The sequence below is a fragment of the Acanthochromis polyacanthus genome, chromosome 3 (genome assembly GCF_021347895.1).
Source record: "Acanthochromis polyacanthus isolate Apoly-LR-REF ecotype Palm Island chromosome 3, KAUST_Apoly_ChrSc, whole genome shotgun sequence".
NCBI lineage: Eukaryota > Metazoa > Chordata > Actinopteri > Pomacentridae > Acanthochromis > Acanthochromis polyacanthus.
Genome location: NC_067115.1, coordinates 42,354,928 through 42,367,963, shown reverse-complemented (window position 1 = coordinate 42,367,963; position 13,036 = coordinate 42,354,928). Strand labels below are relative to the sequence as shown.

The 13,036-nt window shown below is 39.8% G+C and overlaps 1 protein-coding gene across 1 annotated transcript in view; it reads right to left on the bottom strand.

Moving 5' to 3' along the window:
• Positions 1-8,648: 8,648 nt before the first annotated feature.
• The window catches only part of socs7 (suppressor of cytokine signaling 7), a 37,877-nt gene continuing 33,489 nt past the window's right edge, over positions 8,649-13,036 (bottom strand). The window contains exons 9-10 of the mRNA XM_022196533.2: positions 12,493-12,636; positions 8,649-12,074 (exon numbers count right to left, since the gene is read on the bottom strand). Of these exons, the coding sequence (XP_022052225.2) occupies positions 12,516-12,636 (121 nt within the window). The 3' untranslated portion in view covers positions 8,649-12,074; positions 12,493-12,515. The remainder of the gene's footprint in view (positions 12,075-12,492; positions 12,637-13,036) is intronic.

The window sequence follows — 13,036 nt, the reverse complement described above, 5'->3', positions numbered from 1 at the left end:
GTGGTGACGGGCGGCTGCTCTGACCAATCATCTTTGGCAATCTACATGATTGAATTTCACGTGATCCAATCCTAAAGAGGAATTCTTGGACGTCGGTCGATGGATGACGGTTTGACCAATGGGATATCGAGATTGTGCTCGGCAGGGAGGTTACCGAGGGCGGGACTTCGAGCAAGCCAGTATCCTATTAGAGGAGACACTGGGCTTCACTGACGGCACTAACGGCCAATGAGATGTTTGAGGGGCAGTTCGGTCAAAACAGGAATGACAACCGCGCTGATCAATGAGCTGTAAGTCACTGGTGTTTGACCTGTTCAAACTGTCCCACGGAATAATGAGAGGAGCAGACCGTTATGTGGGGTAATACAGGCTGCACTAAGCCAGTGTAAACGGATTAAAAATTCATTTTAAAGCCGTGAACATACCACGCTGCAATGCTACGTGAGTGTTGCAGTTGTACACATACTTCTTATCTGCAAAAATGGTGATCTGTACTTATTCATTTACCTATGCTGTGTAATCATGTCAGCCTATACTGCATAGTTTTGTAAGCTGCAGTTTTTTCTTCTAACATTGTTTTGTAATTTTTTAATGTTTTCTATCTATCTATCTATCTATCTATCTATCTATCTATCTATCTATCTATCTATCTATCTATAGACCCTTTAATAACACACGTCACGAATGACGTCACAGCTTTAGCTGGAGGCAAAAGAGGAAGCCCGCGGCCGTGACTGGCGAAAGACTGAGGGACTAGGCCAGTGATCATCAACTGGCGGCCCGCGGGCCGAATACGGCCCGCCGAACCGTCCAATCCGGCCCGTGACTGGATTCCAAAATTGTGAGGATCAAAGAGAAAATATCATGTGGTCCACACTATTAAAGCAGTCAGTCCAGTCATTATTAAAGGATCTGTTTTCCACATCAACTTTTCGTGTCGTGGCCTTAGAGAGTGCCATTTTACCCGTGTTAAGAGGCCCTTTCCTGTCACTTCTGCGGTGCTTCTTTTTCAAGTGCTCTGTGAATAAAGTTGACTTGAGATGAGGCAAAATATCTCTATCACTCCTAGTGGTTGACTGTGGTACAGGTGATAGAGCACTGACTCATAAAGGCTAAAAATGCCTTCAGTTTTGTAATGAAATGGAAAAAATATAAAAAATAAACATCAAATAATAATGTTATGTCAAAATTCGATTTTTATTTAATTTTTGTTTGAGGGTCCGGCCCCCAAAGTGGCTGTCCGGTAAAATTCTGGCCCTCTGGCAAATATAGTTGATGACCCCTGGACTAGGCTCTATCAATTTTTCTAAAATGTCGTCCTGCTGTGTTTTTGGATGCCAGAATAGGAGGAATGGCATTGGCGAACGCAAATTAAAGTTTTATAGGATTCCACCGAACACTCGTGCTCAGAGGGAACAAAGACAGTTGTGGTTAAATGCACTGAGGCGAAAAGACTGGACAGAGACTATCAGCTGCAGTCAATTCCAGCCATTTTCAGTACAAAAAATCGCTAATATTCTATTTGTAAATAAAAAATATTCAATTTAGTTCATCTTTATTCCAGACACTGGGTCCAAATACACACACAATAAGAACAAGGACACAACAAGACACAGAAAAAAATACAATCAAAAACAATAACCCGTTAAATATGACGAGAAATACAGGGAATATTGGACGCGCATCGCGAGGTTAATTTCCTTGAAAACGACCGATTCGTGGATTATATACAGACTTCAAGACATGTTTTGGACAAAATAGTTTACTGGCTTGTGTCGTCTGGATGTCCAAGGTTGGATTATGGCCGTTTTTTTGTGGAATATTTTCATCTGTGTGTAATAATGAACCCGGAAATGTGAGTCGCGCTGTGTACGTTAAAGCCGTGTACAGAGAAAGGATGGATGGATATTCTTTGTTTGTCGGACAAATGTGTTTATATTACCCGCTGTGGTAATCACATCTGAACGTGGTTTATACCGGCGGATTCATGGGAATAAGCTTTCCATCGGTGTATAGTGTTTGTATAATCGCGTTTGCAACCTTCGGACATTCTTTAAACTCCTATGCAAATTAGTAAGTGTACCGCCGGCGGTACACTGAAGTTTAACGGGTTAAAAATGCTCGAGTTTGCAGCACAAACTCCCAGTGCAAACTATATACTCCCAGTCCCGCTTGACTTGTTGCTCCGCTTTTGCCTCCAGCATAAGCCCCGCCCACAAAAAACGTTGCAGTGTTTGTAAACAAATAAAGGGTCTATGGGAGACGCCAGTGTTTACAAACAGTGACGTCACGAAGTCACGTGATTACCGCGCTGGTTGGCAAAAGGAACCAGAGGAACAATGGCTGATGATAACGATGCGAACTATCCTTCCGTGAAATTGTCCAATTATGCTCAATCCTTATCACCTGAGGCCCGACAAATATACGTGAGTAAGCTGAGATATCAGGGAAACAGTAAAACCTTGCCAGATCCCTACAATTTGAAGACTGGGCGGGTTGACGATCCTTCATTGTGACCGGACATTTTTTTCACCGACATTTATTTTTAATTGATTGACACCGCTGGGCAGTTCACCCACCCAAAAATATATAATTATGAATTAAAAATAATATATCTTCTGTTAATCTTCAACAAGATGTCAAAGAAACGTCAAGAAGTTGCTGTATTTTTTGTCTGCAGTATGGCTTCTATGTAACAGTAACAGACCCACAGCATTGGTGATCGAAAATAGGACAATTCTAAATAACGATCGCTAGACGCATACAGAAACAAACGTGGTTACAGATAGGAGGCTGCTGGCTTAAGGAGATGTTATTGAATATGCTTCATTCGACTTTAGTATACTTTCATCGCCTTAAAAGGATCGGTAACACATGACAACACTGAACCAAACCGAAAGTGTAGAGATCGCTTCACGCGAAGGATGAGACACTAAATCAATATCTTTTGGTAAATAAGCTCAAAGTTGGACATACTAAACATGCTAAACTGTTGAATAGTTTACCTGAAGAAAAGTGGGAGCCACAAACATGATCTCTGCTGCTTACTGGGGTACAATTTTTCCTGTTGATGGCTGAAGCCACCGCCATCTTCTCTCTCCTGAAATCGGTATTCGGTGAAATTTCAAGCCTGATCCCTTCTCAGAACGCTTTGTACAACCAACAACTACACACGCTATTACCATTGTGGTAAATACATGTGCAATTTCATTCATGAAAAGCGATAACTTTACGTATTTGTTTCAAACCCGATACCGTTCTCGTAGCAAGCCGTTATGTTACTGCCTGTTCTTGCCAACCAGTAGCAGTCTTGTACCACGTGACCATAGCAAATGACGACACGCTGGCGTCTCCCATAGGGATTCTGCCAACCCGGTCTCACGGGGATTCGTGAAACTGTCACGTAAATTTTTGTTTCGGTTTCGTGCGCACCAACACGATTTCGTCATGTTTTTCGTGCCGCTCACCACGAAATGTTTATCGTGTTGCTCACAATGAAACCCGCTGTGGTAATCACATCTGAAAGTGGTTTATACCGGCGGATTCATGGCGATCTAAGCTGTCCATCGGCGTATACTGCTTGTGTGATCGCGTTTGCGGCCATCGGACATTCTTTAAATTCCTATGCAAATTGGTAAGTGTACCACCAGGTTATGGTTAGGTTATGGTTAGGTTATGGTTAGGGTTATGGTTAGGGTTTTGGTTAGGGACGATGTCATGCAAAATATAGCGTTGGATTCGCCACGGTTTTACATTAAAAATATAATATACCCATTCGTTTGAAATACGTTCTGAGTGGCACGAAAAGTCCGCCGTTTAAAATACATTGGTGCGCATTTCGTGGTGAGCGGCACGAAAAACATGACGAAATCGTGTTGGTGCGCACGAAACCGAAACAAAAATTTACGTGACAGTTTCACGAATCCTCGTGAGATCGGGCTGATTCTGCAGGGCATTAAAAAGCATTAATAGTCATTAAATTGGTTTTGTGAAAATTAAGGTCTTAAATGGCTTTATAAATCGTTACATTTGATTCTCAGTGGCAATAAAAATTATTTCTGCAGTTTTCAAGAAAAATATTTGATAATAAAAATATAATAATATGTAATTATAGACTGCAATTTGTCAGATATGTGCATCTGTGTAAACATGCTGAACCATTGTGATAACTGATCCGACCGGTCAGGTACTATTGCCAAAAACTCCATGGTTGGAAAGTGGCCGGCAGACAGGACCAGGTGGAGGAGAGCTGTGGGGACAGTTTTCATATAAAAATCATATTTTTAAAAAAAAAAACTGTATAATTTGTTGAGTTCACAGTCATCACATTAAAATTTTTACAGTATAGCATTAAAATGGCATTAAAAAGCATTAAATTTGACTGGCTGATTTCTGCAGAAACCCTGACCTATCTATCTATCTATCTATCTATCTATCTATCTATCTATCTATCTATCTATACAATACGCTGTAGTTTCACGCTCAAAAGCTCTTTGACCTTGTATTTTGCTCTCTCCTTGTACTCTCTCTGTTAATCTGTTGGTGGATGCAGCATTGAAGTCATTAGTTGACTGAAAACGTTCCTGTTCCACTGATAAAACTGACTAATCAATAGTCCATAGGCTATAGTTGAAGCGTTTTGAGTACAGTGATGGAAATAAAGAGCCCCATGGGCACAGAGTTATAAAAGGCTTCCTATCTCTCCTATATGACCTTTTTCTGGTCATGTTGCATCTCTTTACAGTTGTTTGGCTTTTTGTCAATCCCTTTTTAAATGGTTTATGTCTGCTCCTGGTCCTTTTGTGTTTCTTTGTTGTCCTTTTGTGTTCTAACAGTCTTTTTTCTTCTCTGTTGGTGTTTGTTTTGCCTTAAGTTGTGTTCACTTTTTTTAGTTAACTGTCTCCTGTGTTGTATTTATTTCTCCTTGTGATCCTTTGTATATATCTATCCGTCCTAATATTGCTAGGTTTTTGCCTTTTTCAGCCTCTTTGTACATGTTTTGAATGTATTTGTGGTTGTTTGATTTACATAAATTAAGACATGTTAAAAGTCACTTCAAACAAGGGGGTATGGACCAAATAAAGTATGGTGCTTTGTACAGATTTAACTACCCAACAGTATACCAAAAGTAGAGTTCAAATAGTTTGTCAATTCCTAAAAGTGGTTGACCAGAAAATTAATTATCTAGATAACTGAGTCCTAGTTTTATGTTGGCTGAAACAATCGTGTAAGACAGTAGTTTGAGATATATGTTTTTAGCATGTTTTAGAGATCTAAATGCATCTTTACTAATGAATACCAAACTTTTGTTGTTTGCACTGAAAAGGAGAAGCTCTCCAATTTGTATAATGACAATAAAGCACATTCTATTCTATTCTATTCTATTCTATTCTATTCTATTCTATTCTATTCTATTCTATTGAATACAAACACAAATGACAAAAACATATAATATGACTTTCCAACATGTTCAGACCCTAATAAGTAACATGTTTTCACCTCAGATGTTGGTTTTAACTCTTTTTCATCTTCTTTCGACCTGATTATGCTACAGAGATTTGACCGACAATATAGTCCAAAGATTTGACCTGAATGTTTGAAATCTGACTAAAACAAATTCAGTTATCTTTAATATAGATCATGTTAGTTCTGACTGGTTTCTTGGACTCTGACCGGTTTTGAATACTGAAGACTTGGGACTTGTCTTTTTGGTTTTATGTTACAACCCAACAAGAAGGGCTGACGTGATCCCAGCTCTGCTACTGCAGGCCTTTCACCCCGTTGAAGAAATGTTCCCGTCGTGGCTGTCAGTCCCATCTGTCATCAGCATCAGCTGAGTTTGCCCCCAGCACTTCCAGCCAGCATGTAGGCTAACATGAGCTGTCCCTCTTTCTCACTGGATCACTCCCTGCGACTCCATTCACATGCACAATGCATGCAGCGCCTTTTCATATGGGCTTTTCCCAAAGAGTGCACTTGACCTTATTCACATACAGACATCTCTCATTTCTCCCCAGTGCATCCTCTCCCTGCTTCACCGCACGAGTTTGTAAAGTGCTTGGGAAACTGAAGTCCTGCTTTTAGCTAAACCACTTCCTCCCTCTTCACTTCAAGCGTGCTGTAGTTGGCGGTGGAGAATGCAGATACTGTCTATCACCTTCTCCCCAGGCACCTCTGTGGAGAGCCTCAGAGAGAAAGAGTTGCATAATTTAACTGGGATATCTCACTTTTTTCACTTAACATGCTTCATGAGTGAGCCAAAGCATTAGTCAGAGAGTTTTCAGCCTTAAACATTTCAAAGGGAATGGCTGTCGTTAAAAAATGAAGCACTCTTTACACTGTGAACCCACCAGCAGAAGCTGTGAAACATCTGTACCGAAATGGATGCCCTGCGTTAGTGTTGCACATCATATCTATGCTGTCTGCTAAAAAGTGTTGCATTCATTTGCTGTTGCCTGGGAAAAAAAGTTTGACGTACTAAAATGGTAAAATAAATCTGCAATAGTTTTGATAATCCATTTTTTAGTAATTATTGCAGAAGAATTATGAAACAAGACATAATTTTCTTGCTTCCTAAATGTTAAAAATGGCAGCCATTTTTAACTGTTGTTTGACATTTTATCGACGAACTGATTATTAGTTCAAGCATTCAAGAGGGTCATGTTAGTTGAAGCCATAACTATATGCAGATATGCAACTGCCTAAAAGATAATTTCGGTCAGAAAGTGTTCATGATGACTGGACCCAGCAGTGTGAAGCGTCCTGTATCTCCAAATAAGATTAGTGATGAACACTTCTGACTTTTAAGGCTGAGAAAATATGTAAGCCAAATATTGAAATAAATATTTTTGATTGCGTAAACAGGAACTTAGAAAATAAATCTCAGTCTATGATCCAGCTGGTGGTTTCTAAAGCTTTCAGAACAATCCTGTGGCCTTCATCAGTGGAGCGAGCTGAGCTGTCAGGGAGATAGTTTAACAGGTATTCCAGTGCAAAGCTGTACGTATTATATTGTTGATCTGTTCATCAGTCAGATGACAGGAACAAACCATCTCCATGACAACTGAGCATCTCCATGTGAAAGGGAAAGTCATGCAATACGGTTGAAGGTTTCAAGTAGCTGGACTTTATGATGAAAACTTTTGGTCAAGGGGTGTGAAAAGCTTCGATTTTAGAGATGCATGGTTTTGACAAGACAAAATGTTAAAATAGCAATAATAATAAAAACAACATAATAATATTGACAATTTCTATTTGAAGTTTGACCAGTTTTAGCCCAAAATGGACTTTTCAGTGAAGGAAAGATGACTTTCAGATGATTATTATCATGTAAGGTTTCCTATATCAAAATGGAACTCAAAAACTTCGAATGAAGTACGGTGATATACCATCAGTATACAAATCTGCTTTCAATAAATTCACTGTCAATCTTAGCATTAAAGTACTCAAATTAGAAAAAAATATGGCACACACCAATATATTTTTTTTCTTCTTTTTACTGAAAATGCTGAGCCGTAGCCAGCTTCAGGGTACTGAGAAACAGAATGAGCAAAATACACCTGGGCATTTCAACAAATCAAACTGACAGGTAGAGAGCAGTCCTGAAGATATACACCAAGAGGCAGGGCATGATGGGAAACCAGTGAGGCATCTGGCTGTAATCAGTGCCAACATTACTTTTGTGTTTAATTGAAAAACTCTTATTATTGCCTTCAGTTCCAGTGAGCTGTTTGATGATGACAGTCCAACTTAAATCAGCAAATTCTATTAAATCACCTGTTAATTGTGTAAACTGGACTTCTGAGGATATTTTTCTTTGGTGTGATTTAAGTATTCCTCTGAATATCTGTCCAAATGGAAACAGCAGCAGTATAAAGAGAAGGCTGCCATGTAAGAGCAACAAATAGAGAACAGGAGTTTAAATAGGCCAGTGCAAGTAAGGTTGAATAGAAGCAAGGAGCAGGTGAGGCCAGACACGCAGTTTACATCCCAGCTCAAAGTTCAGCAGTGTATCAGGAAGTCAGAAAGAAAATGTTGGATAAAGCAAAATCATAAACCATAAACTTTATCTACTAGACAACCAGGTTAACCTTGTAAAGTTTTGTGGTGTTTTTCTTTTGGGAAGTTTGTATCCCGTTTTAAATGTCACAGCATGAAGCACTACTGTCAATGTTGGGCATGAAGTTTACCACCTGGTAGCATCAACCACCTGAGGGTCTCCTTTAAAGCCGACTTCAGCTTCATTATCTCCTCAAGCAGACAGAAACTGACCAGCGCTGTTGAACTGGCTTGATTAGTTCATTGATCAGCTGACAAACACAGAAGGAAAACATCAAAAATTTGGTGACTGATTTAACTTGGTTTTTTAACCAGAAAATGAGATGCATTTGTAACAAGAAAAGCAGTCAGAGAGTGCAGCACTCCTCCAAGGGTGCTCAGTTGCATCATTTCTGACAGCTGAAATCTTGAAAGAATTTGTGGCAGAAATCACTGCAACATAGAATGCGGCCATTTAATATAGATGTACCCACAAACAAAATGGCCTTGTACTGAGCACAGGTGTGTGTTACGCATGTGTATGTTATGTACAGACACCGAATCACATGACCTAAATATGTAGCGGGCAGCGGGAATTGATGGGACTCAGAAACACTCCCACAATTTAATCAGTTGTACTTTGTATCATTTTGGACTAATAAGTCCCACTAAATCCACAATGGCAGATTTATAGTAGGATCACAATCATGTGATGGTCAGCAGGCAGTAGTGAGGCTGTGCCGCTATCTCGCAATGATACAGAAATCTTTAACCAATCCATGGATCCAGACTATAAGCTGCATCACTGCCAAAATCTAATAAGGTGGTCCTTGTGTCATTTCTGACCTTCCCTGAAAATTTCATCCAAATCCATTGATCTGTTTTGAGTAATGTTTTGCTAACAGACGGACTAATGCACACAGATCGTCACATAACTCTGCCGGTTGTTTGCAGAGTAAATATTAGTTTTCTATGATGGAGCATCTTTGGGTGTTTGTTGGTCCAACACAGTCTCATACCAAAATGTGTAATATCTACATCAATTTCATAGCAAAGGCTGTAAAATTGTGAGATGCGCAGCCATGGTACCTCCTCGATTTCTTTCACTTTACACATAAAAAGACCAAAAAAGTCCATGTAAAATGGCTGGAGGGAAGGTGGCATAAACCTGAGAGCTTTCACTAGGGATTCAGGGGTTTTAGTCTCTTGTGGGACGTTTTTTTGACATTTTCAGTTGGGGTTCACTTTTATTTGTAATTGTTGTCGTCTCTTGTTTTCACACGCTTTTTGTTTCTTTTTTTATGCTACAGAACTTCTTAGCTAGATTCAGAAAAAGATGATAGTTTGGTTTAAAATACACCCGTGCAAACAGGAAACAATGAATTCATTCTTTTCTATGTTGCAAGGATGATTAATAACCCCAAAAATAGCCCCTAAAATGTCAGTATCTCACAAAATAATACATTTTTGCTCTATGGAGTAAAGCAGCTATGGCACATTTCTGTGAGACTGGGCTTAACTTGGATCTCAGTTAAAAATGACATTTTTTACACCAAATAGTTGGTCAGTTATTTAAGAGAATAGTTGTCACACATACAGTGCCTTGTGAAAGTATTCGTCCCCCTTGAACTTTTCAACCTTTCGCCACATTTCAGGCTTCAAACATAAAGATATAAAATTGTAATTTTTGTCAAGAATCAACAAAAAGTGGGACACAATCATGAAGTGGAACGAAATTTATTGGATATTTTAAAATTTTTTAACAAATAAAAACCTGAAAAGTGGGGCGTGCAATATTATTCGGCCCCCTTGCATTAATACTTTGTAGCGCCACCTTTAGCTGCAATTACAGCTGCAAGTCGCTTGGGGTATGTCTCTATCAGTTTTGCACATCGAGAGACTGAAATTCTTGCCCATTCTTCCTTGCAAAACAGCTCCAGCTCAGTGAGGTTGGATGGAGAGCGTTTGTGAACAGCAGTCTTCAGCTCTGCCCACAGATTCTCCATTGGATTCAGGTCTGGACTTTGACTTGGCCATTTTAACACCTGGATACGTTTATTTGTGAACCATTCCATTGTAGATTTGGCTTTATGTTTTGGATCATTGTCCTGTTGGAAGATAAATCTCCGTCCCAGTCTCAGGTCTTTTGCAGACTCCAACAGGTTTTCTTCCAGAATGCTCCTGTATTTGGCTCCATTCATCTTCCCATCAGTTTTAACCATCTTCCCTGTCCCTGCTGAAGAAAAGCAGGCCCAAACCATGAGGCTGCCACCACCATGTTTGACAGTGGGGATGGTGTGTTCAGGGTGATGAGCTGTGTTGCTTTTACGCCAAACATACCGTTTTGCATTGTGGCCAAAAAGCTCGATTTTGGTTTCATCTGACCAGAGCACCTTCTTCCACATGTTTGGTGTGTCTCCCAGGTGGCTTGTGGCAAACTTTAAACGAGCCTTTTTATGGATATCTTTGAGAAATGGCTTTCTTCTTGCCACTCTTCCATAAAGGCCAGATTTGTGCAGTGTACGACTGATTGTTGTCCTATGGACAGACTCTCCCACCTCAGCTGTAGATCTCTGCAGTTCATCCAGAGTGATCATGGGCCTCTTGGCTGCATCTCTGATCAGTCTTCTCCTTGTTCGAGGTGAAAGTTTAGAGGGACGGCCGGGTCTTGGTAGATTTGCAGTGGTCTGATACTCCTTCCATTTCAATATGATTGCTTGCACAGTGCTCCTTGAGATGTTTAAAGCTTGGGAAATCTTTTTGTATCCGGCTTTAAACTTCTCCACAACAGTATCTGGGACCTGCCTGGTGTGTTCCTTGGTCTTCATGATGCTCTCTGCACTTTAAACAGAACCCTGAGACTATCACAGAGCAGGTGCATTTATATGGAGACTTGATTACACACAGGTGGATTCTATTTATCATCATCAGTCATTTAGGACAACATTGGATTGTTCAGAGATCCTCACTGAACTTCTGGAGTGAGTTTGCTGCACTGAAAGTAAAGGGGCCGAATAATATTGCACACCCCACTTTTCAGTTTTTTATTTGTTAAAAAGTATAAAATATCCAATAAATTTCGTTCCACTTCACGATTGTGTCCCACTTGTTGTTGATTCTTGACAAAAAATTAAAATTTTATATCTTTATGTTTGAAGCCTGAAATGTGGCGAAAGGTTGAAAAGTTCAAGGGGGCCGAATACTTTCACAAGGTACTGCATTAATAGTGAAATTAACTGTTGCCTCCATTCTCATGGTTCTCCTCTGATGAAATTATGAAACCTTTCCTGTGCAGCCTCTGCAAGTGAATGGCCAAATGGAGTTGATATTCTTCTTCAGTGCTGCAAATTTATGATTAATCAAATTACATACACAATCTTGCCTGGCATGTAAAAGATAAGTTATCTTTATCCAACTACATCGCAGCATGTCAAAGGAATGATGACAAAATGAAGAAATGTCACCGTTTCCTCTCAGGAAAAAGCTAAATCCAGATTCAGCTGATTCTGAGGGCCAGATTTCAGGTTCAGTTACTGATGCTGGAGATGAGCAGTCATGCTGAGTGACGGGCCTCTGCTGCCCTGCCTCTGTGCGTACATCTGTCATGAGGGTGTATTTCAATCTAAAATCCCTCACTTTGACAGAATGGAAGGAAAAACAAGGAAATGGCAGCAAACAACAGTTGTACAAACTGACCAGTGCATTGTGTTTTAAAAGTCCAGTTCAGCAGGTTCAGGAAATTGGAAAAATTAGTTCAAAATTCAGGCTCTCTCTTTGTGTCTGCCAGCATGTTTTCAGGTGAGAACATCTCTGCAGTCCGTCCTCAGATGTGACTGAGTCCTCTGCATCTGTACTTCATGTCAACATGTTTCCCACCATCCAACTGCAAACACTCCTCCCTCCTTTCATTAGTCCAAATCAACACAGAGGAGGGTCCATCCATCCCTGTCCAAGTGGACACACTGATTTCCAGGGACTCTGATTGGCTGATGCTGGAAGACTGGCAGAGCAGTGCAGATCAGTCCACCATAAGAAACCTGGAGACACAGGTTGAGGTAAAATTTTGGTAATATGTTGTCAGATAAATTGGAATATTTCTATGTAAAACGATATTCATGAATATCAGGACATTATTAAGATCACACATATTCATGCTAAGCTAAATTTCTCAGTTACAGCTTCATATTTGTTGTACAGACATTGGACTGATAATTAAAGTTTTTTTATATTATTTGACTGTTTTCACCAAAAACAGACAACTTTGGTTTGCTTTTCATCTTTACTTTGTAGGATTCTTCTTTCTTCAAGTTTTTAAATGCAAGTAAAGGGCCAAAGTATCAGAAAAATGAATTCTGACGTGAATTCAGCTTTCTGTGTGTTTCATATTTACACTAACCTCTATGAATCAACAAGTGCAGCAACTAAAGTGTTGAAGCTGACCAGAAACTAACTCACTTGAGCCGAGAAGATCTCTGCTGCTACGTCTGCGACTCGGCCTCCTGCTCAGCTCCCACCACCCTCCGGATGCTCTTGATTGACAGGTACATCTCCTCCTCAGGGTCATAGTAATAAAACTTACTCAGGTAGGAGATCAGCGGTCTGCAGAGAGGTTAAAATAGACACCGAAGAATGAGCATCAAACTCAGAGGCTGGATTACAAACATGCAAACTTTCAGGGGCTCCAAAAACTAAAGTTTTACAGGTGTACATAACTTGAGTTATGGCAAATATACACACGTGGACAAAATTGTTGGTACCCCTCAGTTAAAGAAGGAAAAACCCACAATTCTCACTGAAATCACTTGAAACTCACAAAAGTAACAATAAATAAAAATTTATTGAAAATTAAATAATCAAAAACAGCCATCACTTTTGAATTGTTGATTAACATAATTATTTAAAAAAACAAACTAATGAAACAGGCCTGGACAAAAATGATGGTACCTCTATAAAAGATTGAAAACTATTTGACCAGAGTGACATGATTAACTCAGGTGTG